The following is a 27,200-nucleotide window of genomic DNA, read 5'->3' as shown; positions in this document are numbered from 1 at the left end:
CTATTATAAAAATGTGTATTGCTCAAAGCACGAGGAAAATAATATACTGTATTTCTACTAACATACAACCTTTAAAGGAGACTCAAACTTTCTAGAGGCTAACATTCTAAAGGCTTTTCAGTATTCCAGGGACTAATAGCCCTAAATATAATAGACCTAATTTGAGTCCCCAAATCAGAATATTCTCCAATTATTTACAATCCAAATAGTTTTAAATTTTCTTTAAAAATACCTGGGAAAGAGCCATACTGAGCTCCTGATTGTCGTCTGGCTTCTTCCTCCTTTAATACAAAGAAATAAATAAATCATATAGTGTGGTGCTGGTGGGGAGTCTACGGTCTACCCGTAATCCTACCCGTGCAACACCATGAAAAAATTATAAAAAATTTCAGCTAGTCAAAGGACTTAAGAGAATGACAAGTTTCAAATGCCAATACTGAGCTAAAGGACACATACCCCAAAACCCCTCTCAAAATTTTCCAGATAGGTTGTCAATGAGCACTACTTTTGTTACGTAATGATACCAAGTAGTGTTTTACTTCTACTAGAAGCAGGGAAAAAAACACCTGGAAAGCAATTCACAGTACTGATGTCTGTCTATGCTTATGCAAAGTGTAAATTCTAAATGTTGTTAAACTCCAAAATGAAAGCACACGGTTAGATTATGAAGACTGCCAATGACTTTTGTTTCTCAACTTCATCTTTTCCATACTTTCTCTACATAACTTAACAAACACAACCACGGTTTACAAATTTGTTATTGTCCGCAAACAAAGTAAAAGAAAATATATATAAATTTCCCTCATAACTAGTTATGAATTCATCAAGGATATATAAATATAAAAATTACTTCTGAATACAGTTAACTATAACCCCAAAAACTAAGCATGATGCTTTAAAAGCATTTAATATTAACTTTATATCTTACTAAATTCATTCCATATAATTATCAATTAGTTTTATGGACTTAATTAAATATTAATATTTAATATTAAATGACAAAAGATTAGGAAGTAATGCTATATAATTATAATATAGCTTTATATCATTTTATTTGATAATATTAGAAGTAACTAGATGAGGGTCCCTGGGTGGCTCAGTTGGTTGGGCGACTGCCTTTATTGGCTCGGGCTGTGGTCCTGGAGTCCTGGGATTGAGTTCCACATTGGGCTCCCGGCACCATGGGAAGTCTGTTTCTCCCTCTGACCTCCCCTCTCATGCTCTCTCACTCTCTCTCTCTTTCTCGCTCTCTCCCAAATGAATAAATAAAGTCTTTAAAAAAAAAAAAAAAAAGAAAAAGAAAAAGAAATAACTAGATGAAAACTGATAGCATCAAAATGCAAAAAGCTAATTTAGAAAAAAACCAAGGAGAAACACCTTAAGAACAGTAACAATATTGTCGATGAATTATGAACTTTTTTCTAAATTTTATGATTTTGTGACTAAAAATTAAAAAACAGCCAGAGTCCACTTTAAATAGCTATGAATTCACTACTGGAGCAGGAGGAATCCTAAAATTCAACAAACTAGAGCAAGCATCCACAAGAAAACAAGTAATACTGACAAGTTTTAATTACCTGACCAAAAAATTTTCCCAATTTTAGGAGGGCACAAACAAGAATATAATATAAAATGGTGATATGTAAGCTTGCTTAGGAATTTAAGAACAAAATATCCCTACAAACTAGAAATAATGAAAGAAAGGAAAACTCTTTAAGTAGTATGACCCTACATAACTGAAGCCAGCATTAAATGAAGCCAGGAATTAGAATGATATCCTCAAACTCTAATCTACTTTATTTCCCTTTAATGGTTTAGCTACAGAAACTTTACCCTCTGGGCTCTCTCATGTTCTTCCCGAGCCTTCTTAACCCTTTCTATTCTTTCTTTGATCTCTCGCTCTTCACGTTTTCGCTCATATTTTCTCCGATGTTCAGCAATTTTCTGGGCCTAGGGGGAAAAAGCCACAGAAAAAATGTTTTCTTTAAAAGCTGAATAAGGGCAACCCAAATCACCAGTTTTGTTAAAGATCATTTTTCTTTGTGGAGAGGTGTTAAATTCAACAAACAGTTCTGAATAATGACAGGTTTACCTTATAGAAAAAGACCTTACATAACTCACACTTTAACAAGTCCACTGTGAAATAAAAGAAAAGAGGCCAAGACATTAAGTCAGAAGTGTTATAAATTTCAAAAAAGTACTGCAAGGATGACAAGTTTTCAAATTGCACAATTCTAGCCAGATACTGGCCAAGGGAAGGTAGAGATTGGAAACGCACACACCAGTCATTTGTCGCAGTCTAACTACACTGAAAGTTTTTTCATCCATAAAATGAGGGGGGCCAGGGAAAAGAAATACTTAGTCTCACAGAATGTTATAAGGATTAAGTGATAATATATGTACTAGGAACCAGCACATAGCCTGAGCCAAGTATATGGAATCCATTATTCAGAAAATAAAGTAAATGTAAGACAGTCATATTCAATTATTACTTCAGCTTGTTTATTATTATTTTTTAAGAATCCATGTTCAGGGGCACCTGGGTGGCTCAGTGGGTTAAAGCCCCTGCCTTTGGCTCAGGTCATGATCCCAGAGTCCTGGGATCGAGCCCCACATCAGGCTCTCTGCTCAGCAGGGAGAATGCTTCCTCCTCTCTTTTTCTCTCTGCCTGCCTCTCTGCCTACTTGTGATCTCTATTTGTCAAATAAATAAATAAAATCTTAAAAAAAAAAAAAAAAGAATCTATGTTCAGACCATCTCTCATCATAACCTTACTGGAGTTAGCCCTGTTATGAGAGGAAAGAAGAAATCAAAAAGTCTCTGACTGTAGATACGTGAAATTCAATAAGGTTTCCATACCTTATAACCCTTAGGAATAAATTCTTGGTAGTATTAACACCCCACAAAACTGAAGAATTTACCATGTAAATGCATTAAAATTATTTTAATAATTACCTTAAAACAGAGTATTCTAGAGCTTTTGAAGTCAATATTATCATTTTAAAAAGGATGAAACTTGCTAACTTCCACAAGGCCCTCAGGCTTTACACAGTGGCTGTATATACCTACAATAAACAAGGACAGACCAGACACAACCGTGGGTCATGTTTTATATGTTTTCTATTTTTTTCCCTGCCGTAAACTTGACTGATGCTCCCTTTTCCATTTCTAAATTTCTGGTTATAACTCTACTGTAGGCTTGCAGACGACAAAGTAATAGAGCTTGCTGTAATAGAGCATGAGAAGTAGGCTTGACAACCTACTGACATTACCTGAGTTGAGCACAAACTCAGTAATTACAGACGGAAATATCCAAACATTTCTTTGTTATCTGTTTTGCCAGTAAATTACTGCCAGGAGCTAAGTATTAGAGCCACAGAGCACCACAGTAATGACATTCCCTTTCTCTACTTGAACATACCCTCGGTTGAACTTCTTTCAGCATTGCACTAGCATCTTCATCATAATCCAGTTTACAAGCAAGGGCAAGATCATGTGCTGCTTCTTCCCAATGGCCCAGAAGTCTGAAACAGATTATATTAAGTTTAGGGGCCTTTTATACATATCCACTAATGTGGTGGTGTCTTTCTTCCTTATTAAAAAAAGGAATTGTTACAGAAGAGGTTTAAAGTTAAAATATTTGAACTATAAATTTTCACATACCAATTCAATTATTATGTTCTACTCTATAAAAACTTGGGGAGCTTAACTTCCTCGGCAACTATAAAGCTGTTTTCTAAAAAAAATTCAAAAACTTAAAAAATTACTTTAATTCAAAATATAAAATTTTAAAAAATTATGTAGAACTACAATTTTCAAGTTCATTCAACAATTTCAACTCCTTAAAAACAGGATTAACGAAACATACACTACATGTGTGCACCTTTTACTGAAAGAAGAGAAAAGGTAAATCAGGAACTAAAGGTTGGTGGGAAAAGGTAAGAATGGAGTAGAGGGGATAGCAATGGAAATGAGACTTCTCTGGGTATACCTGTCAACTCAGTTTTGACTCGTTAAATATGCAAATATTTTACATATGTAAAGAAGAAAATTAAGACAGAATTAACAGAAATAAAGCAGCCCCTAAACCTGAATACAAACAGGAAGGGAAAAGAAAATAAAGTAAAAGCAGTTTACAGCACTGAGCGTGCAGCATATAGAAAAAAAGGTAACCTATACATATACATGTACACTTAATCTATTTATTTACTGAGAAAGTGAGTGTGCACTTAAGTGGGAGGGAGAGAGAGAGAGAGAATCCAAAGCTGGCTGCACAGGGCTTGATCCCATGACCCAGAAATCTTGGCTGAGCTGAAATCAAGTTTTGGGACACTTGGAACGCATAGGTGGCTCAGTTGGTTTAGCGGCTGCCTTCAGCTCGGGTCATGATCCTGGGGTCCCGGGATCGAGTCCCACTTTGAGCTAACTGCTCAGTGATGAGTCTGCTTCTCCCTCTGCCTCTCATTTCCCCTAGTTTGTTCTCACTCTCTGTGACAAATAAATAAAATCTTAAAAAAAAAAAAAAGAAAAGATTCAGGACGCTTAACTGACTGAGCCACCCAGGCACCCCGAAAGTCACCTAACTTTTAAAACAGTATTTTGACTGTGTATCTGAAGTGGGATATATTCTAAGGATAAAGGTGGCAACAAATATGAAAACATTCAACTTTACCTAGATTATTATTTTCATAGGACTGTAAAACAATTTCATGTTATCACAGAATAACACAAATAAATATATATGGATAAAGACTTTGAGTCTAGGAAAACAGTATTTAAAAATGCAAAAGGAAAACAATATTAATATTGGTTTTAATTGAATATATCAGTATAAACTCAAGATTCCATAAGATCCCCTAAAATCATTATTTAAAAAAATTTTTTTAGGGGCACCTGGAATACTCAAGTCGGTTAAGCATCTGCCTTTGGTTCAGGTCATGATCCTGGGGTCCTAGGATGGAGCCCAACATCAGGATCCCTGCTCAGCAGAGTCTGCTTCTACCTCTCCCTCTGCCCCACCCCCTGCTCATCATGCTCACTGCTCTCTCAAATAAATAAAGTATTTTTAAAAAAATTAAAAAATGTTTCTGTTCACTGAAATAACAGAAATATTGATATATCACAGGCAACAAACACACCCATGGCCAAACTTTGGTTTCTGTAAATATAATGCTCACAAAAATGAACGCTGGTGTCCTTGAGAAGTGGTTAATTCTGTCTGGGACAATAAAAACCTAAGATGAGCTCATGCTACCTTGTACCTGAAGGCAAATAAATTAAAGGGGGGGGGCAGCAAAGAAACACTCCAAGACTACTGGGGTCGCACCGCAACACATGAGCTTTCTGACCTCCAGAGCAGAAATACATCTTTTTCTAATCTTTCACCTCTATCTTTGACACGTGTCTTCATAATCACTAGGGCTCCTTTTGAGTGACCTAATAAAGCTGCCCCAAGCATATCCATCTTCATTTCCTTCCATACTTGGGAGTACAATACCCTTCCAATTCACGTAACACATGTCACTGGACATCTCATCCTCAAGTCACCAATACCCACTTGTGTAACATTAAGTTTAATTTCTAGGAATGATGACTAATCTAAGATAAATTCACCTCTTTACTGTCCCCTTTTTCTGACTGTTCAGGTGATCTACCAGCAACAAAAGTAGTATGAAAATAAGGAATTCCTTCTTCAAGAACATATCAGTTATTTAATGTTAGGTTACACAAAGAAAATCTAAAACTAAGAGAAAATTTGTAAGGCTTGGCTCTTTTTTAGAAACAATTTTGATCCTTAGCTTAAATTTGGCTATACGTAGTCAAAAACTCCTAAATAGTGGTTCTCTTTGTAGGAAAAAAAGAATTTTTATTTTCTTATTTGTTCCTTATACTCTCTCAATTCTTCATATTAAGCAAATACTACTTTGAAATTAAATCCTTAAGCAATTTAATTTTTTTCAAAGCATATTAAAACGTCAGATTTAAGGTGCCTGGGTAGCTCAGTCATTAAGTGTCTGCCCTGGGCTCAGATCATGATCCCAGCGTCCTAGGATCAAGCCCCACATTGGGCTCTCTGCTCAGTGAGAAGCCTGCTTCTCCCTTTCCCACTCCCCCTGCTTGTGTTCCCTCTCTCACTGTGTCTCTGTCAAATAAATAAATAAAATCTTAAAATTAAAAAAAAAAGATTTAAAATTTAAAGCTCTGAAAATAATGAAATTCTGTTGTTTACCTATGTGCTTTCCCACGCCACTTATAAGGCTGAGCTGAATCGGGATTTATTTCAATAGCTCTGTCACAGTCTCGAATGGCAGCATTTGGCTTCTGTAATTTGATGAAGACACTAAAAAAATAAGTGTGATATTAAAAAGTATTCATTTCAAACAATAACACCTTTGGGATCACAGAACCAATTCTATTTAAATAAATGAACAGAAATTCTTAATAAGGGGCTTTTTTGTTTTTAGGTCTCACCTGGCTCTCTTGGCATACAGAATGGCCAAGCGAGGATTTAGTTTGATGGCATCTGTGAACAAGTCAATGGCTTTCTGTAGTTCACCTGAAGTAAAACAAGTAGAGAAATAAAGAATAAAAAATATTAACAAAAATGTTGACCCCTTACCCTACTAGTCTTCCACATTCTTTAGTCCAATTTTTAAAAAAAGACTTATACTAAATTAGTATATAAAAATGGCTCCTCAGGGACGCCTAGGTGGCTCAGTTGCTTAAGTCTGACTCTTGATTTTGGCTCAGGTGATGATCGCAAGGTTGTGAGATCGAGCCCTCTGTCGGGCTCCACACTCAGCTCACAATCTATTTGAGATTCTCTCTCTCCCTCTCCTTCAGCTGCTTCCCACGCTCTCTCTCTCAATAAATAAATAAAATCTTAAAAAGAAAACAATGACAACAACAACAAAATGGCTCTTCAAAGCAAGTCTTACCACATCTATATGGTAAATCACTCAAGATAGAGACAATTTTTGGATACATAATTCCCTAGCAGAATACCACATACTTAGTAGGACTCTTGATTTTTTTTACACTTAAGAAAAAAATAAAAGGATAAAAGAGAAATCAACTTTATCCCATTAATTCTCTTTTATCCAAAAGTTAAAGGATAAAATTAAACTTATAAAGGAAATATACTAAATTTATAGGGTTGATTAAAAAAATTACTATCTGAATTCACAGGAATGGTGTAAAATTCAACAAAATTAGAATTCATGAAAAGCCTGTAACCCTCATTTTAAATTCATTTATTGTATCCTACTCTCACAGTTAGCTTCTTTGTGCTTAAGTGCCTTCAATGAAGTCATTGAACAAATAAAACATACTATACAATTAGAATAGTTCTTGGCATGAAGTCTTAGTCCTGAACATAGGAAACATGGGGGGCGGGGCAAGACAAACACCAAATTTTAAAGTAAATGCCACAGTTCACTTTGAAAATACATTTACCCAGCTAGCAAATCTGTAAAGGACCTTAGGAGAGCTCATAAAACAAAGCACAGAACAGAGTCTTACTAAGTACTACTACAGAAGCCTGTTTCAAATTATTACACTTGACTAACAGGCAGTTCACTTCTACCATGTTAAAAACTGAACTCTTAATTCCAACCCTAACTCTAAAATCTATTTCTCATCCTTATATTACCAACTAAATAAATGGCTCTTCCATTCAATCTAGTTTGGAGGTTAGTGAACTTTTCTGGAAAGGGCCACACAAGAATTATTTCAGGCTTCACAGACCGTAACAATCATAACCATTCAACTCTACTAGGTGGGGAAGCAGCCACAGACAACACGTAACAAATGGGTGTCGCCATGTTCCATTACATTTTTACAAAAACAGGAGGCTGTGATTTGGTGAACTCCTGATCTACATAAACACCCAAATCTTAGAGAGTCATTCTCAACTCCCCAATCTAAAACTTAAATCCATTTAGCTCTACTTTCAAAATAAAATCTAAGCACTCCTGGGGTGCCTGGGTGGCTCAGTTGGTTAAGCATCCCAGACTCTTGATTTCAGTCAGGTCATGATCTCAGGATCCTGAGGTCAAGCCCCACCGTTGGGCTCCACACTCAGCAGGAAGTCTGCCTGAGGTTCTCTCTCCCTCTTCCTCTCCCTCTCATACCACCACCCCCAAAATAAGTAAGTCTGTATTAAAAAAAAAAAAAAAAGAAGAAGAAGAAGAATCAAACCATTCCTCGCCCTAGTCCTGAAGTTTCCACAGTGCAACCAAAGGGCCACAGGACAGAACGTTAGCACTGCATGAACTACTCACTTGGTATAGTTCACAGCTTCAATGCTGCATCATTACATTCCTTTTGATGGTATCTTTAAAAAACTGCTTTTACTGGTTGTTACCAAAACAAAACAAAAACAAAAACAAAAACAAGCAAGAACTGCAGAAAAATAGATGCGGAACAGGAAATGAGGGTGGCAGTGTCCAACAGGACGCCAAGATTTGGTAAGTTGTTTAGTGCCCAACATATATATACATCTTATTAGAAAATAAACACTGTTGCTTAAGAATAAGATTAAATATATTCTTTCAATTTGTGTATTATTTTACAATCACTAAGTTGGTATGACATCCTTATTCAATTGTTTGGACCTAACTAAATTATCAATGAAACCTTATGGCCTTTCTCTCGGCTTAAAAGCTCTGTTAAAAGATCAGGACTGAAAAAGCACTATAAACAGAGAAAATCTGGGAACCTTTGCCCTAATCCAGGCCATCATTATTGGCCACCTGGACTCAATTTCTTGCATTCTTTTGTAGGATCATCAAAATGCTAGCTCTCCTTGGGGTAACAGCTAACTGAGAACACCCCATGTTCTGTGCTCAAGGCTACACTTCATAAGCTGCTCCGAGCTAATGTCTTAAGAACAGCTAGGATACCAAGACTGGTCCTTTATTGTGAGACTGTTAAATCCTCTAGTGGGCAACTCTGGCTTATCATGACTTTTTAGAAACATACCACTAGTTGAAGACTTCTATACAGGTATAAAGACCTACATGGCTGTCTAAATGACTTCCAAACTCCTCTGGCTCTCCCTGCTCCCCTATTTTTCCTCTCATGCATTTTCTTAAGTATATCTCTGGTTCATCAACTCATTTTGGGTTCTTCTGTAACGAACATACCCTTATTTGCCCTTAGAGTCTCATCTACATAAAACAGTAACAATAATCCCTTTCAAAAGTAAATGCATCTCATGATGAAGATCTCCAATTCAAAAACAGAACAAAAACAAAGAACACCTCACAACACCACCCCAGTGGCTTCCCGTCATCCTTAAGGATAAAAACTTTTAAGTCCTTAGTATGGTCTACAGGTGAGCTTGGAGATGTACTACAGATCTTTAATGATCTATCCTCCTCACCACCTTCCTACCACGTAGCTCCCCTGTATGTCTCCCAAAGAGCTTCTCTGACCGCATTTCTCCAAGTCTACCATTCCTACCCCTTCAATCACTACACTCCAGCTTCAAGGAATCTCTGCTATTCCCTGAACATGTATCACCCCATGTGCTCCCCGCAGTTAGCATCTGCACGTGTTCTTCCCGGTCTGAGGCTCATCCTCACATGGCTCGCTCACTTTATCCTACGCTCTCCTGACCACCCTTTGCAAAATGCAGCTTCCATCACTGACTATTCTTTTACTCAGCCATTCTTCTTCATTGTGCTTATCACCACCCAATATCAAATTATAAATGAGGTTTTGTTCCCCAGCAATGTATGAGATCCATGAGATAAAGAACTTGGTCTGTTTTGCTTTTCTCACTGTACATCCAGCATCTAAAACACTGCCTAGAACATGTAAGTTTTAAATAAATATACTGAAGTGAAAAAGCCTAATAACATGACTAGTAACGTGACCGCTAAAAAGACTTAATGAGGTCTTACTTAAATTACGATTACTGGCACTTTATTAATACCAGGACCTTAATAACAATGGCACCAGACACTATTCTAGGCACATTACACATATTTATTCATTTATCCCTCATGACTCAATATACTAGGTAAGTAGCATTAACCTTATCTTACAAAGGAGAAAAGGGGTGTCTGAGTGGCTCAGTCAGTTAACCGTCCAACTCATGGATTTGGCTCGGCTCACGATCTCAGGGTCATGAGATTAAGCTCCACACTCAGCATGCAGTCTGCTTGAGACTCTCTCTCCCTCTCCCCCTGCTTGCACACACACTCTCAAATAAATAATACATCTTTAAAAAAAATATATAACTGCTTAAAAAAAGAAAAAAAAAGGAGAAGGAAACAGAAACAGAGACAAAGAATAACTTCTCTAAGTTTATCTGGCTGGTAAGTGCCAGACTTGGGATTCAAAGCCAGGCACTTTGGATTCCTAAGTCCAGTATTTAATTGTATTTCTACCCCTCCAACCCAAGGTGAGGCCTGAATATACAATCCCCGTCTTAGAATACTAATGTTTTATCCCTTTAGGGATGTGCTATAAAATTGCACTTATTGTAAAATTAGAACTAGGCTGGGGCACCTGCGTGGGTCAGACAATTACGTGTCCAGCTCTTGGTTTTGGCTCAGCTTATGATCTCAGGGTCCTGGGATCAAGGCCAGAGTCAGGCTCCACGCTCAGCGTGGAGTCCACTTGAGATTCTCTCTCCCTCTCCTTCCGCCCCTCCTGCTCATGCTGTCTCTCTCAAATAAATTAATCATTTTATTAAAGATTTTATTTATTTGACACAGAGAGAGAGAGATCACAAGTAGGCAGAGAGGGAGAGAGAGGGGGAAGCAGGCTCCCTGTCGACGAGAGAGCCCAATGTGGGGCTCGATCTCAGGACCCTGAGATCATGACCTGAGCCGAAGGCAGAGGCTTAACCCGCTGAGCCACCCAGGTGCCCCAAGTTAATAAATCTTTAATAAAATAAAATTAGAACAAGGCTAAATTTATGCATGAACATGGCTTAGAAAGAAATGTGGAAAAACAAGAACATGACTTTTTAGATGGTGCAACAGCTTCATTTTCATTAAAAATGGCTAGGCAATAAATAAAACAAATTTGAAAAACATAAGACAATATGCCAAAACAAGTGACAAAAACAATTAGTTGATATTATGGCACAGTAAGATCCTGCACAAGTCAAAACCCTCTGATCCCTCAAATTATTCATGAACCTGTGAAGAGGGAGTAGTATGAGGTTTTAATGAAAAAATGCACATTAAAAAATAACAAAACTGTCAGGTAGGCAGAAGGCACAAAATAAATGTTGGATAAATAGAAATCTTAAGTGGTAGTAAAATTAAAAGATAAGTGTGGGAAAGGAATGGCCAGAAGGAAAGTAGCTGGGATCAATTGATGAGTATGAATTAGAAGCTGAAATAGATGAAGAAGAGCTTTAGAAAGAAGCAGCAGAGCACAAGTTATAGGAAAACTCTAGGAGAGCGAGGTCTGGCTGTAATGGAAGGTTAATATTCAAAAAGAAGAGAACAAGGCTGGGAAGGCAATACATGGGATCGGACTCTAGCATGTCTAATGCTATGATAAAGATCTTCAAAAAGTATGCAAAAGCTGGTCAGAGGTTACAAGCAAGGGAATGTGTGAAAATAAAAACAGTTCTACGAAAGAATAATCTAGAGACAGTGAACAGAAAGCAATAAAGGAAATAGACATTTCAGATAGGCAAACTATTAAGGCTAATGCAATGGCATAAACATAGAATCATGACCTAAACTAACGCGGTCAGATTACAAAAAAAGATAGCAAAAATTATTTGCCAGCTTGGAACAGCAATCAATAGTGAACTTTCTAAAACTTTAGTCATCTTCTAAGTCTACAGATGAAGTCCAAATGCACATCGGCATTAGACAACAGCAGCTCTCCCACAATGGCATTGTGACACACTACCACAAAAGCTATAACGGGGTCTGCATACTACCCAAACTAAGAAATGATTTGTTCTTACAAATTGTTAACTGATTAAATATTATGCTTACTCTATTACCAGCATTCTCCCACTGTCAAAGGATTTTTTGAAGAGGATCTAACAGGTAAAGACTAGAACAAGAACATTATGCCAACAGACATCATTTGTCAAGGGTGCTGCTTTGTAAAAAGTTAAGAGCCACTGTTCTAATACTTTCTTTGAAAAACGTTCACCTTTATCTTAAAGCCTCTCCTCAGTGGACAAACACCAGGATTAGTCAGGAAAGGAGTCTTTCCATTCCCATCAGGATGTGTCCGTGCCGTAAGGCAAGGTAATTGATACCTGAGTGACTTCAGCCCCTTTATCAAGGGGGGAAAGGGTCGATAGATAATAGGACAATTTCTTCTCCAGTATAAGATACTCAATAGATTTAAGTTCCCTTCCACTTTCCCACTATTTTACACTTGCTGCAGGGAAAAAAAAAAGAATAATCAGACTACCATAGAAATACAGCAAAGAGGAAAAAAATCACTCACCATCATTTAGGGCATCAATGGCAGCCACTTTTTTATCATTTGCCTGATCCATCATTTCCTCGGTTATCTAGGGGGAAATTGTAGGTCAACTTAGAAGTAACAGAGAAAACAAAGAGAAGGAAGCAGCTTGGGCTTTCTTAGGGATGGGGAAGACACAACCCCCATTTTCATTCATTCTTCTCTAGTCTCCAGGGTGCAAGAGGATAACTATGGTAAGTGATTAATAAGAATTTACACAGGATGAGCTTTAATCTTTCATATATAAACAATAAATTTCACTTCCTACCCTTTAGTTTAGACATGACTTTGCTACCCTCTCTCCCAACCAACCTAAGGAGGATGTCCCTACCCTTGTCTCACCAACTCCTTTCTAGTTTTTCACATATAGTAAAACTCAATTCTCCCTGTAAAGATGTAACTACTGCTAGCTCCTGTTAAGACTTAAATTTTAAGAAAAATGTCTCATTCTTTTGTTCCAACAAACATCTACTGAATACCTACATAGTACAGAGCACTGTACAAGATGCTGACAACACAAAGATCATTAGTAACAAAATCTTAAAGCAAATATCCCACCCCACTTAAACGGAAGGTTAAGAAGTAGTTTCTTTAACAGAAAGCAAAAGACCTACTCTATCACCAACCACTGTGTAAAATATTACTGGTGCTGGCTAATTAAGAAAATGATTTGACAGGTTTAAGAACTGAAAGGAAATACCAAGCTGTTTTCAAGTTTATTTAGTAAATCCAAGACATGACGGGTTATTAGAGCTACTAAAACAATTCAATGAAGTCCTCAGAAACACAGAAACATAAAAAACCAAGAGTTCCTCCACATCAGCAAAAATCAGTTACAAAATAGGACAGAACAAGACACCATTCTAAGAACACGTAAGACTTTCAAAAAAAGGGAAAAAAGTAAAATTCTATTAAAGAACACAAGATGTATATACTATGTTCATGGAAAGATTTTTTTGAATACTTCAACCTAACCCCAAGCAAATTTCTACAAGTTTAAAAATATTCTTAAAAAGAAAAAAAAATGACAGACACATTCCAGCAGATAATAAGACAAACTAACAAAGCCAAATTGGGGCGGCAGGGGGGTGGGGAGGGGGGACAACTTCAATTTGTGGCAGTATGTTACACCTGATGCCCTGAGTAACTTTAAGAGCCATCTTTGACATAATAATGTAGAAATCCTCAAAGAACAAGATTAAATGAAGACCTGAAATCCAGTATGGGAGCTGAATGATTCATGTGCTTTCACCCTTTCAGCAGGTGTCAAACCTGGTGACCTTGCGATTATTTTCAAATGTGCAGGACACATGAAAGAAGATTCAAGTGAAGAGAAGGCATGTTGTCTAATCAGCACCCTCCAATAAATCTGAACTCCCCAATGCCTATACCTGCAGGCATAACAACAAACCAAAAGTAAACCTGTCCCAACTAAAGGTATAGCCAACTAGCAAGAAGAAAAAGAAAATTTCCCCTGTAAACTCATAATGATAAGCCAGGCTTTCCAGTGGAATTCCCATTACTTGTATAATTATACAAACAACAACAAAAAAACCATGCTGAGAATTTAAAGTGGTCCTTGACTTGGTAGCTCCAACTCAAGAGTCTGATGGAAGCAAACATTTTCCTCTTTGGAGGAATGCACCTTCTATCCAGGCCTCAAAAACTTTTCCAGATGAAATGTCAAAGAACTCATGGTCTAACACACACATACACATGCGTGTGCACGCAGTCAAAACACACATACCCACACCATCCACAAGTAAACAAGGTACCTCCTCAATGAGCAAGAGTAAGGAAAAATAAAAGAATAAAACCAGGAAGAGTTTGATGAAGTTTATAATGTATAAAGGCAAGTTCTGAAAATGAATCAAGAAATGAGATTATAAATAATAAAGTATACTTTAAAATGAATCAAAGTAAGACATAAAGATGAGAAACACAGGCCCTCAAATTCACACATCAACAGCCAAATGACTGATATAATTCAGCAGTGATAAAGAAATAGTATTCAATAGTGGGGAAAAAAAAATCTAACATATACCTAACTAGGACTCCAGAATGACAGTTGAGAAAATGGGGAAGAGGCAATATTCGAAAGATACTAGATGAAAATGTTCCAGAGCTAAAGGAAGTTAACCCTAGAATTTAAAATGACCAATATATTCCAAGTAGTGCAAATACAATGTTGGAAACCTGACATGTCAAGTGATACATCATCAACAGAATACAATAGAATACATAAATTCTTAAAAATTCCTTTCATAATAAACTGTGACAAAAAGTACCTATATTTCTTAAAGATGCACATAATCTTTATGGAGAATATGATAATAAATTATCTAACAACATCAGAAAACATCTAAAAATTAGAAAGATACACATTCATGAGTAGTTAATCAAAACAGTGAGCTGTATCTTCTCCCGAACTTGATTTTAGATTTAATGCATGTCTAACTGGGGGCGGGGGTTGATAATATTCTATAATTTATATGGAAAAAGAAAGGCCAACAAAACAGCCAAAATACTCCTAAATTGTTATGGGTCCCCCATCAGATAATAAGCCATTACGTGGACAATGAATGTGTCATTGGTACATGGAAAAAATTAGACAAGAAAAACACAACACCAGAGTGAGGCACATATATATGGAAACAGTGTATTTTGGCATTGGTGAGGAAAGGAATTCTTTAATAGTGCTGCCACGTAGATTAAAGGTTAAAGGTTAACATAAAATTTTCAGAAGGAAAAAAGTATTTATTACAACAATTATAACCTTGAAGAAAGCATAATATATAAAAGAAAAATCTATATAACTGTACTAAAAGATTGTTTATTAAGACAACATAAAGTGACGACAAGCCACAAACTAGCAGAATATACGTGGAGCACATATAGATGACAAATTGTTAGTCTCTAGAACATAAAATGGATTATAAATCAGGAAGAAAAAAAAGACAACCCAGAAGAAAAATGGGGAAAGTCACAACAGGACTTTGCAAATACCTGTGAATGACCAATAAATATTAGAATTTGTTCAACTTTATTAGAAATTGGAAAAATGCAAATTAAAAGCCACAAAGGCATAACATTTCACGTGATAAGCCTGGTAAAGATGAAATCTGATAGCATCAAGTGTTGGTGAGGACATGGACCACGTTTCTAAACCACTGTTACACAATTTCAGTGTTTCTCAAGCCTTTGGTTCATCATCAACCCCCAAAGAGTGTAGAGACACTTTTTAATACTCCCACATTCCATTTTAATACCACAGAGACACATTGCATGTATGTTACGACCCTCTGGAAGACCACTAACCACTGTAGTATCTAAGGTTTTTTGCAAGCCCCCTCCCAAGAACCAATTTTCACTACCTTGACGTAAAACTGTCCCCACTGTGATAAAATCATTTTGGAAAACAATGGGATATTAGATATCCCATTAATAAGAAATCTCATTTCTAAATATAAATGTTAGGTAAACTCTAACCTAAAGAGTAGTCAAAACAGATGCAAATTGAAAAAGAAGGTAAAAAGGAAATAATAAAGATTTCTGAGATTGTTAGAGTATGAGTAAACATAATGGGAACTTTCACAAACATTTTAAGCAGTAAAATAAAATGTTTTCCTAAATACCTTAAGTCAGAGAAAGATTCAGTACGTTCTTTTCCTGGCAGAATTATGTCACAAAATCATTGCAGTAAGTGTGACCTTCACATTCCTTACAACAAGCACAAAATAAGCCGCTGAATTTACCTCTACATTTTCATCTCCCATTTCTTGAGGGGCATCGGTATCTGGTTCAATCACACCTTCATTGTCAATTTCTGCCAAAATTAAGAAAATGACACTAAGACCTGTGCTGTCCAAACTGGCTGCATAGGACTCTTAAAAACTAATCAACTATACCCACTCCAACTCATAATTTATTTAAACTGATGCACTGTAAACTATTTCCCCATTAAATTTTGTTAAGATTACATTTCATTTTAACTGTTGCATCATCTCAGGTATTTTTCACTGTCTTGTAGTGGGAAATGTTGGCAAGTGCATAGTTTCTGGTATTACACAGAGACACACCACTGATTTAGGTAGTATCAACAAAATGATTCAGTTCAAGTATTTTCTTCTACACATCAATGTAATATATTAAAAAATATTTTATGGAGATAGCATTAAATTATAGTGATGATGTAAATAATAATAAATATTTTTTACAAGTAAATTAAGATAAAGGCACAATGCTGATGCAGACTCTAACTCAAAAGCTAGCACTATAACCAAACAGCAAAGAAACTAGAAAAGAGATATGTCATAAATTTCATGACAGACAACTTTAATTTGCTACAGTAAAGGAAAACAGCTGTTCAATAAGAAAAACTTTTCAAAATAACAGACAATATTAAGAGATTTTTTAGCAAGTAAGAGTGAATTGAATGTTTCCTGCTGACAGTCAAAAAAGAATGAAACTGAGGGACACCTGGCTGGTTCAGTCAGAAGAGCATGTGACTCTTGATCTCAGGGTTCTGAGTTCAAAACCCACGTTGGGTACACAGATTAAATAAATGAACTTAAAAAAAAAAAAAAAGAATGAAACTGTAATCAGCAACCTGAAGTTCGAATTATTGTCAAACAGGAAAACTTTAGTCAACTTTTAATAGGAACTGAACTTGTAACTTTGCCTAACTATAAAAAAGCTTAATTCATACACAAAAAACAAATTGCTTTTGGATGAAGAGATGGTAAGATATTATCATAGTTAAAACTGTTGGAAAATTATAAGACTGAAAAAGATATTTTATAAAAAGTGAAAGATCAATTAAGCCCACAAACAAGAGGTCCTCTCTAACAGTATCAAAGATCAATTGATCAAAATTTTAAAAATTACAAATATATTTCTTTAGCTTTTAGACAGTCTATGAATTAAGAGACTGCCCATTTAATAACTGGGATATGTATTTATAGTCTCAAAGGACTTCCTAATTTAGGAAAAGATTTTTGTCACTCTGCAGCCTGAAAAACTTCCAAACAAAAAACAACCAAACTCGTGGCATATCATTTCTCCTAAAATGAACAAGTTTTATCAATGTGGATGCAAGTAGTAACAGGAAAATAATTTTCTGGTACTTGATTCAGTTACTGGAAAACTTTTACATTTATTTAGAACAATTTGGTTATGTAACCCAACTACAAATTTAATTAAGTCTGAATATACATCAAATACTTACACAAAAATGTAACATCTAACATCTGCACTGAAATGTGCTGTAAATATAAAATATACCCTGAATTTTGAAGACTTAGTATGAAAAAAAGGAGATCTCACCAATAATTTTTCCATACTGATTACATGTTAAAATGTTAATATTTTAGTTATGTTAGATATATTCAGTTAATTTCATCTGTTTAATTTTTAATTTTTTAATGTGGCTACTAGAAAATTTTAAGTTTTGGATGTAGTTTAGCTATGTTACATTTCTATTAGCCCTGATTAAGTCAATTTAGTAAAAATCAGCACAGGATCTTATGAGATTATCAAATACAAACTAACTATACCATCTTCTCACCTAGATCACTCTCCTCACTTGATGGTTCATCTGTCTTTATGTTTTCCTCCGCCTTCTTACTATCTGGTTTTTCTTCCTACCAAAGGGAAGGCAAATAATGCTTTCAGTATATAACAACACACCAATATATATATTAATTTATAAAAACATATATAAACCGTTTACATACGTTATATTTCAATTGTTAATGTAACCCTTCTTATACTGTTTTAGTAAACTTGTTTAAACTTTCATTTCTCTATTTAAATTAAGAATAGGTCCAATCCCTCCTCCAAACCTTTTAAACAAGTTTTAGAATTTAAAAAATGCTGGACTGTAGGAAGCTTAACACAAATACATAACCCATACTCATGCTGCACTTTCAACAGGCTCTGTGGTCCACAACTCTCCCTGATCAACATATTACTATCCCTGCAAAACAAAGTCGAAGCGTTCACAAGTGGGAAACTATAAACAGCCTCACATCTGTTCAGATTATGCTTTACTGACAAACAAATACACTAAAAATCTTTACATTTTCAATGGTTCTGAGTTTGGAATTTCAAATACGGAACAATGGACCCATAATACACAAATGATGAGAATTCAAAGAATTTCAAAGTACACATGATGAAAACCAAATTTCCTTACCATCCTGTAAGTAACCAGTGTGGTTTCTGGAGTATGCCATTAGATATTCTCAACGCACAGATACAAGACAACTCTGCACTTTGACCTTTCCATTTAATAATGCTGTTTCATAAAGAATGTATCACAATTAGCACACCCCGTCTACTCATTTAACTGTATTAGTATAAATTATGTAACCAGTTATTTAGGTTGCTACTTTTTGTAATTCTTAAAAATTAGAATCAAAACCCAACGTCATTACCAAATATATGTTGAGACCCTACTACATGCAAGGTGTCAGACATTTTAGTATTTAATTCCAAATCAGAATGTTTTCTTACAAAATATTTTAGCAGAGACACAGATTAAATATAATTTTGTCTTCATACATGTTTACCACATAGCAAAATATTCTATATAGGAGGTGCCTGGGTGCTCAGTGGATTAAAGCCTCTGCCTTCGGCTCGGGTCATGATCTCAGGGTCCTGGGATCGAGCCCCACATCGGGCTCTCTGCTCAGCAGGGAGCCTGCTTCCTCCCTCTCTCTCTGCCTTCCTCTCTGCCTACTTGTGATCTGTCAAATAAATAAAATCTTATTAAAAAAAAATCCTGTCTAGGTATACTATCAAAAGCATCCTATCAGGAACTAGTAAACTCTGACAAATGAGTCCTCTAAAATAAGAGTTAACTACTTTGGGGGCTTTTGTTTCACTTCTCTCATTTCATTTGTTCAAAGATAGAACTTCTGATTTCATATCCAGATAGACGAACGTTGTTTAGGGTTCTAAAAAATAAAATGGTTTCTTTTCTTATCAACTGAAGACCACTAATCAGAAAACTTAGGGAGAGCACCTGCTTGGCTGGCTCAGTCTGACTCTTCATTTTGGCTCAGGCCATGACTGCAGGGTCTTGAGATTAACCCAGTGTTGGGTTCCAAGCCCAACGTGGAGTCTCCTTAAGAGTCTCTCTGTTCTCCCCACCCCTCGTGTTCTCGCTCTTAAAAAAAGGAAGGAAGGAAGGAAACTTGGGGAAAAATATTTAGATGTGAAAACACAAAACAGAAAAAAGAATTCTGAAGCATCTTTGTTTCGAAGGAAGGAAGGGGGAAAGAAGATAGGAAAAAAGAAAGAGAAAGGAAAGAAAAAAAAAAGAATGGGAGAGGTCTTTGGAGGAGGATCAAAAATAAAAATGAAATTAAAATGAGAGCTCAGAGAGCTAGTAAGCTTGGCTTGGCATTAATCCCCTCCTCTGTCCATTGTTAGGGCTGGTTTCCTGCCTACTTTAAAGGAGCGAGCAGGCTGTTTTCTGCTTTCTTTCTCATGAGCCACCAGAAGTCTTTTTTGTTCCCTCTGCCCCACTCTTCTCTTGAAGGATGCATTCTTAAGGGTATACCCACCCCCATATTTAAACTTCAGCTACCGGTAAGCTCCTCCTAATCTATTATGTGCCCTTGTTGGGCGAATATGCTGACTCATACTCAGAAATAATCCTCAGGTGATAAGATAGAAAAACTAAAGAATTACCGATTTGGACTATTTTTCATTTACTTCGCAAATTTTAATCAAGTACCCACAATGCATAAAGTCCTGTGCTCGGTGCTACAGATGCAAAGATGATGAAGACTACATAAGGCACAGCCACAGAGCTCACCACCTACAGGTCATGCACGTCACACACACAAGCTTTTATTCCCAAACACGGTGCACATTCACCCCAAATTCTCCGTATTACATCAGATTTCAGATCCTCCATGTCCAACAGAAATTTTACGAAGATCTTATTTCTAAGCGATCCTGAGGAAATCAGGAGTGGTAATTTGAGAGCAGCACTTTAAAAACCTTATAGTACTTTATCATTAAACATACAGATGAAATTCATAACTTACCTTGATACTGTCTTCTGATTTAGTTTTATGAGTGGCAGGTGGTATTTTACCCCCCATGCTTGAGGAAAATGAGAAAAAAAATATTTGTTTAGAAAATTAAAATTCATTGAGCAAAGCAACATTTATTTACACTGGAAAAAAAAAAGACAAATACTCAGATGGTTACCTTCTCAAACCTTTAAGAGTAAATTCAATTTGAATGCTCCAGTATTAAGTTTTTTCAGCTTAAAATTTTATTTATTGGGGCGCCTGGGTGGCTCAGTGGGTTAAGTCTCTGCCTTCGGCTCAGGTCATGATCTCAGGGTCCTGGGATCGAGTCCTGCATCGGGCTCTCTGCTTGTCGGGGAGCCTGCTTCCTCCTCTCTCTCTGCCTGCCTCTCTGCCTACTTGTGATCTCTCTGTCAAATAAATAAATAAAATCTTAAAAAAAAAATTAAAAATTAAAAAATAAAATTTTATTTATTTTTTTTAGCATACTGGCTAACAAAAATCTAACCCTTTCCTTGCCTCAATAAGCCTAATAAACAAAATTGTATAGCTTCCCTATGCCCATTCTCAGAGGAAGAGGCAGAAAAACATGCAATGACAAAAATCATATGTACAAGTTGTTAGTTCAGAATTCAGCAGGATAGTATACTGAATCCAAACTTCAACTTTAGTAAGAGTTCACTTAAATTCAAATAATCAATTTATGAAATAATTAGGAAGTCGTAGTGTAATTCTTCAAAATGTTTTGTTTCCTCTGTTTGTATTCTTTGTTTGTATTTCATAATGCCCCTCACAGTATAGATTTTCTCCTTATCCCTTCTACAATCCACCCATTAACACTTCCCCTTGGCCTTGTAAGTCCTTTCCCAAATACTCCAGGACAACACCATGAACTACACACAAATAACTTAAAAACAAGGAGGAAAACAGATTATGAAGAATTAGTGCCGTATGCTCCATTTGGGTCAGACTCTGAAGTAAATGGGCCCCATGCAGCAGTCCTGTGACTAAAATGTTCAACGGATTAAGGGCACTCCTCCATGACATTATCTGGAAGTCACAAGAACTTAACTAAATTTGCCTTTAAAAAAAAAAAAAAAAAGCCATCAACTTTTATGGAAAAGAGAGAGAAATATTCACCCGGGAAACTGAAAGGAATCTACTTCAAAATACCCTCAGATATTAATTCTTTACAACTAAAGTTATATCCATGTTTACATTCATTTTAGGTGGGTGGAATTTCCGGACACAAGATATGTGTATGTTGGATTTAAGTGGACATTGTTTTCCAAACGAGAAATGGATTTGATTCTTCAAAATTCCTTTACCAATTTACGCTTGTATTAGCAGTGCAAAAGAATTCCACTAATTATTCTTTAAAAATCCAGTTGTTCTACACCTCAGCCAACATTTAGCTATTATCCATCTTTTATATTTTTAGCCATTTCGATTGGTGTATAGTGGTATCTCATTGTAGTTGGGCCCCTTTTCATTTATCTATCGGCCATCTGAGTAGCCTATTGCTTTTAGATTTTCTGTCATATTTATCTGTAGGTATTCTTTGTAAACTCTGCATACAAGCCCTCTGTCAGTTTTATGCGCTGCAAGTATCTACTCCCACCCCATGGCTTGTCTTTCACTTACAAAACGAAGCCAATGTGAAGTGAAACTATAAATCTAAAACAGCAAACACACTAACAGACAAAGTTTGGAATTTACTGTTAAGCACCGATCACGAAAAATGTGCACACTTTCCCTATTCAGTTTAATGTGACAATTACAAAAAAAAAATCTTATTTCTTAGTTTGCAATTCAGCAAAATAAAATGACTTAATAAGAGAACAGCCATATAAACAAAATTCTTTAAAATTCTGATCTACACAAAAACTTTTCAAAAGAGCACAGTATTCAAACAATAGTTCCTTGCAGTTAATTTTTTTTTTCCAAAAAATTTTTTTTATTTGAGAGCAGGAGAGAGAATCACGAAGGAGGGGCAGAGTTCAAGGGAGAGGGACAAGCAGACTCCCTGGTGAGCGCAGAGCCTGCTGTGGGGAATCTTGATCCCAGGGACCTGAGGTGAAGGCAGACACTTAACTGACAGCACCACCCAGGGACCCCTTTTGCAGTGAACTTTTAATGAAGACACAGGGCTCCTTAAGCCGTGTTTTTCCTAAGTTTCAAAATGCAACATTCAGGAAAGTATTTAGGGAGACCTTCAAACACAGCCACAACAATCTAACTTATGTTAAATTTTGGGAAGTGACAGTCTTACCAAGAAATATATTATGTTGGTGCCTGGGTGGCTTAGTCCCTTATGCATCTGGTGCTTCCACTTCGGTTGTGACCTTAGGGTTGTGGGATGAAACTCTGGGGCTGTGCTTGGGGTCTGCTTGAGACTCTCTCTTTCCCTCTCCCTTTGCCCCTCTCCCCACTTGCTCGAACAGGTTCACGCTCTCACTCTCTCCCACTAAAATAAGTAAACCTTTGGGGCGCCTGGGGGCTCAGCGGGTTAAGCCTCTGCCTTCCACTCAGGTCATGATCTCAGGGTTCTGGGATCAAGCCCCGCATCCGGCTCTCTGCTTGGCAGGGAGCCTGCTTCCCCCTCTCTGCCTGTCTTTCCGCATACTTGTGATCTCTGTCAAATAAACAAATAAAATCTTAAAAAAAATAAATAAATAAAAATAAAACAAGTAAACCTTTTAAAAAAAAATGTGTTAAGCTAAATCTAATCTTTAGATTAATCTAAGACAAACCCAAATTGAGGGAAATTATCCAAAATAGCTGGTCTGTAATATGCAAAACTGCCAAGGTCATGAAAGCCAATGAATGAACAATTCTTCAGAATAGAGATTAGAAGTCACAACAATAAAGTGCAACATGGAATTCTGAGAATTAGATAGCATTAATGCATCATTCTTAGTTTCCTGAGTTTGGTGGCTGTACTGGAAAGACTATCCTTGAATTGTAGGAAATATACAATGGTGCTGAGGGCACAACACTAGAAACCGTTGCAGGAAAAATGTTTGCACTGCATTTCAATTTTCCTGCAAATTTCAACTTTTTAAAAAAATTTTAAAACAGGGAAGAAAAAGAACACAAGAAGGTTATCCATAAGCTACATTTAGAGTTTCTCACCTTACAAAATCTAACTACTGGAAGGTTAAAACCAACTTATAGGTACAAAAATTTCATTTAATACTTTCAAGATTTAAAACACACTAATTCCCTCCCCATCACTGCAAACTGGACTCTACCAGTATAGGCTTTTATGCCACCAAGTAGGGCTAGTGCAGAGACCTTTCTCATATGGACTCACACGAGACCTCATTCATAATTCTCTTAATTTGATACATTCGAAATGCTTTGAGTTATAGTTATTATTCACCTGTACAAAAAATTGGATGCTGTGTTCTCAACTCACTGCAAACAGAAGTGCATCCTGTTCCTTTCATTTAAAGTATTTACCGCAAAGCCATACGCCATGCACTGTGCTGGAGATTACAACACAAAGATAATCCCTCTGATCTTCAATCACCATAAAATGAAATACTAGTCTCAAAAAACAATTCTTCCTATAAAGAAAACAAAAAATACCCCAAACATACTCACTGAAAACATCATTATCTCCCTGGATCCTCACAGACTGAGCCAAAAAAATTCTTTATTTCTCTTTGTCCAATTAACAATGTCGTTAAATAAATTCTTTTTTTCCTCTTTTCATTTGTTAAATTCTTAATATCAAATAAAATTTTAAACTATAAACAGTGGTAAAAATTCTGGTAAATACACAAATAAACTAAACGAACTGTTCTTCAATGTCTGAACCTGGGTACCTACAACTAATCTAGTATGAACAAAGAACTCTGATACGGTTTCAACTTTAGGAGCCTTTATAGTAAGATTAGGCCTTGGAACGTTCCTGGACCCAGAAGTCTCCACGTTCAGTCCAACCTCCTATAATCCTGCACTTAAGAAGGCTGACATGAAGGCAGAGAGAAATTGATGTACTTCAAGCAAAAGCCTCAAAGACACAAAAATTTTCAAGAGACAACGAAAGCTTCAGAATAGGGCCCCTACGCATGCCAACATGCTTCATCCCATACTTAAACCAAAAATTTAGGACACCACAAGGGAAACATACATGGATGACAAAAAAAAAAGGATCACCTATGTGAAAATTTTCTAAGATTTTATTATTTATTTGACAGAGACACAGCGAGAGAGGGAACACAGGCAGGGGCAATGGGAAAAGCAGGCTTCCCACTGAGCAGGGAGCTGGACGCTGGGCTTGATCCCAGTACTCTGGGATCATGACCTGAGCAGAAGGCAGCTGACCACCCTGGCGCCCCACATACGTGAAATGTCAAAAACAAAAAAACAAAACAAAACAAAACAAAACAAACAAAAAAAAACATAAGTATTTTCCAGAAATAACTTTGACAGTATTTTCCAAGCCTTAAACTGAAATTCTCTAGATAGCCATAATCACTCCAGCCCAAGCTACAATGTTCTTAGATTTGTTTCAGCTTTTTCTTCATAGCTCCCTTTTTCCTCCCCAGCAGTGGAACAAAACATTGTATGTACTCATTATAATGTTGAGTCTTGGCATCAACCATTTCTTCCGGTGGTATACACACCCAGCTTTACCTGGAATATTATAAACAATGTACTTGTAAGCTCTTTCCTACGATGGATAAAAAAGATTTAAAACATACAAATATCTAAAGTGATGCATTTGGATTATCAAGTTATTCAAGAGGAAAAAACCGACTGAAATCCAGGCCTAACCTCCTAGTCCTGAAATTAGCATCTTGTAGGTTTTCCTGTTACAAAAACAGTATTCTTGTTAACTACCAGAAACAGTTTTTAAGGTACTGCAGTAATTGTAAGTGATCTCAGAATTTAACATTTAAAACATACGCAAAATCTTACCATAGTTAGAAAACTAGTGGAGGAAAAAAATTGGAAAACTTCTTAGAGGAAAAAAACACCACGACATACAACGTTGACAGATTGTAACTTAAGTTTCTTCCTTAGAAGAGTTTGTTGAAAGAAATATTCTTGAAATTATCTGGTCATCAGGGGTTCACCTTCCCCTATAAAAATATCACTAAAATAAAAAGATCGCTGTTTCCGGTAGTACCTCTAAAGAGTCACATTGCTTTGCATTGTATTTATTATCACCACGAGGTGCGATTTGTGTGTCATTTAAATTCCTTACTAGTAGTGATGTTTTTTAAAAAAACCGTCTCGGGGAAGATTTCCCTTTCTCTCTTAAATTCTCTCCGAATATGAAAAATATTAGTCTCTATCATACAGTAAATATCAAAACAAATTTCTGTATTTATTCACCTGTCTCACTAAATAAACTGCACTTATACGGTTTCCTAGCACCTGGCACAATGCTTATGCAATTAATTCCGTGCACGTAGCCAGGTACTCTAGATTTAAGGACAACAAGAACAAATCATGGTAACATACTGGTCCTTGAAAAATCATTTTTCTTCAAGTGTTCAGTGTAATGGCACCGCTACTACCGAGGTACCAATAAATGATTCCCAAAATAATTCTACGCAGTAAGGACCGCTGTAAATTCAAAGTTAATCTAATAATTACCATTTTATTAGAACTCGTATAGCAAATTATTATTAAAACACTATTTAAAGACGTAATGCGTAAAAGCGCTGTCATTGCGACCTAAGCAGGACACGATATTTCAAGAAAAACTCCACGCGAAAACGAAATCTTGCAGCTCCCCACCCCCACCACGTCTACAGGACTCAAGCCCATGCAATCCTCTGCATTTCTATTTTGCCCAAGACACACCCCTGACGACCTCAGGGTGAGGGAACCCAGCTGTGCCTCCTCCTTCCCACCTCCTACTATATAAGCTTTCCAATCCTCCATTAGCCCCCGAAGTCGCCGCCGGTTCCTGGCCAGGGAGAACCACAAACAGGCGGCGACTCGGCAGGCCCTCCCGGCGGAGCTCCCCGCCCGTCCACCCCACGTAGGCTCCGGCCCAGCTCCCCCCTCCAGCCGTCCCTCCTCCCACCCCCAACGGTCCTCGGCCCAGGTCTCACCTCTCCACCCACTCCCGCAGGAAACGCATTTCCTCGGTGTGCAGAACGCTCGGATCCTGCTTACACATTTTCACGAAAGCCCGAAGCTCGCTCACTTTGCGGGGGTCCATGGTCCGGAGGCAGTGGCAGGCGGCAGGCGCGGCTGAGGTTGCGACCGGATTCCAGGCGCGGGTACTAGCTCAGCGTGATCGTGTGGAAGGGGGCGGCTGCCGCGAGGCAGAACAGACTAGAACCTCCCCGGCGCTGGCTCCGCCTACCCAACGGTCTCGTGACCCCGGGTCCTTCGCCCGTCCGTTCCTACTCCCTCCGCCTCTGCCCCTGCGCACTTCCTAGAACCTTCTAGAAGTGTGACTGTTCACGCTGTTGCCTGCCTCCTTACGCATGCTTTCTTATATTTTAAATCTGAGCGAGTTCTCTGAATCAATCCCCCCACTTAGTGCTTTCAAGGACACGGGAAATATCAGCCCCTGCAGGGAATCATTTTAGAATCGGACGTTTTGTGCGTGTGGGAATTAAGTGGAGCGCGACGACAGGACAGCAAACAGGCCCTCCGGCAGGAGCGTCCGTCACAGCCCTGGGCGTGACGTCAGCATTCAGCGCCGCGTGGAAGGAA

At 37.1% G+C, this 27,200-nt stretch overlaps 1 protein-coding gene across 1 annotated transcript in view; it reads right to left on the bottom strand.

The window, feature by feature from the left end:
* ST13 (ST13 Hsp70 interacting protein) overlaps positions 1–26,849 on the bottom strand; it is a 29,968-nt gene extending 3,119 nt beyond the window's left edge. Inside the window, exons 1-10 of the mRNA XM_032882923.1 lie at positions 26,588–26,849; positions 20,520–20,577; positions 18,026–18,101; positions 16,215–16,285; positions 12,442–12,508; positions 6,472–6,556; positions 6,230–6,340; positions 3,422–3,524; positions 1,834–1,950; positions 233–281 (exon numbers count right to left, since the gene is read on the bottom strand). Coding sequence (XP_032738814.1) covers positions 233–281; positions 1,834–1,950; positions 3,422–3,524; positions 6,230–6,340; positions 6,472–6,556; positions 12,442–12,508; positions 16,215–16,285; positions 18,026–18,101; positions 20,520–20,577; positions 26,588–26,697 — 847 coding nt within the window. The 5' untranslated portion in view covers positions 26,698–26,849. The remainder of the gene's footprint in view (positions 1–232; positions 282–1,833; positions 1,951–3,421; positions 3,525–6,229; positions 6,341–6,471; positions 6,557–12,441; positions 12,509–16,214; positions 16,286–18,025; positions 18,102–20,519; positions 20,578–26,587) is intronic.
* Between the last annotated feature and the right edge of the window lie 351 nt (positions 26,850–27,200).

This window comes from Lontra canadensis, unplaced genomic scaffold (genome assembly GCF_010015895.1).
Source record: "Lontra canadensis isolate GAN:19392208 unplaced genomic scaffold, GSC_riverotter_1.0 scaffold84, whole genome shotgun sequence".
In the NCBI taxonomy this organism is placed as follows: Eukaryota; Metazoa; Chordata; class Mammalia; order Carnivora; family Mustelidae; genus Lontra; species Lontra canadensis.
This window is presented reverse-complemented; position numbering and strand designations above follow the sequence as displayed.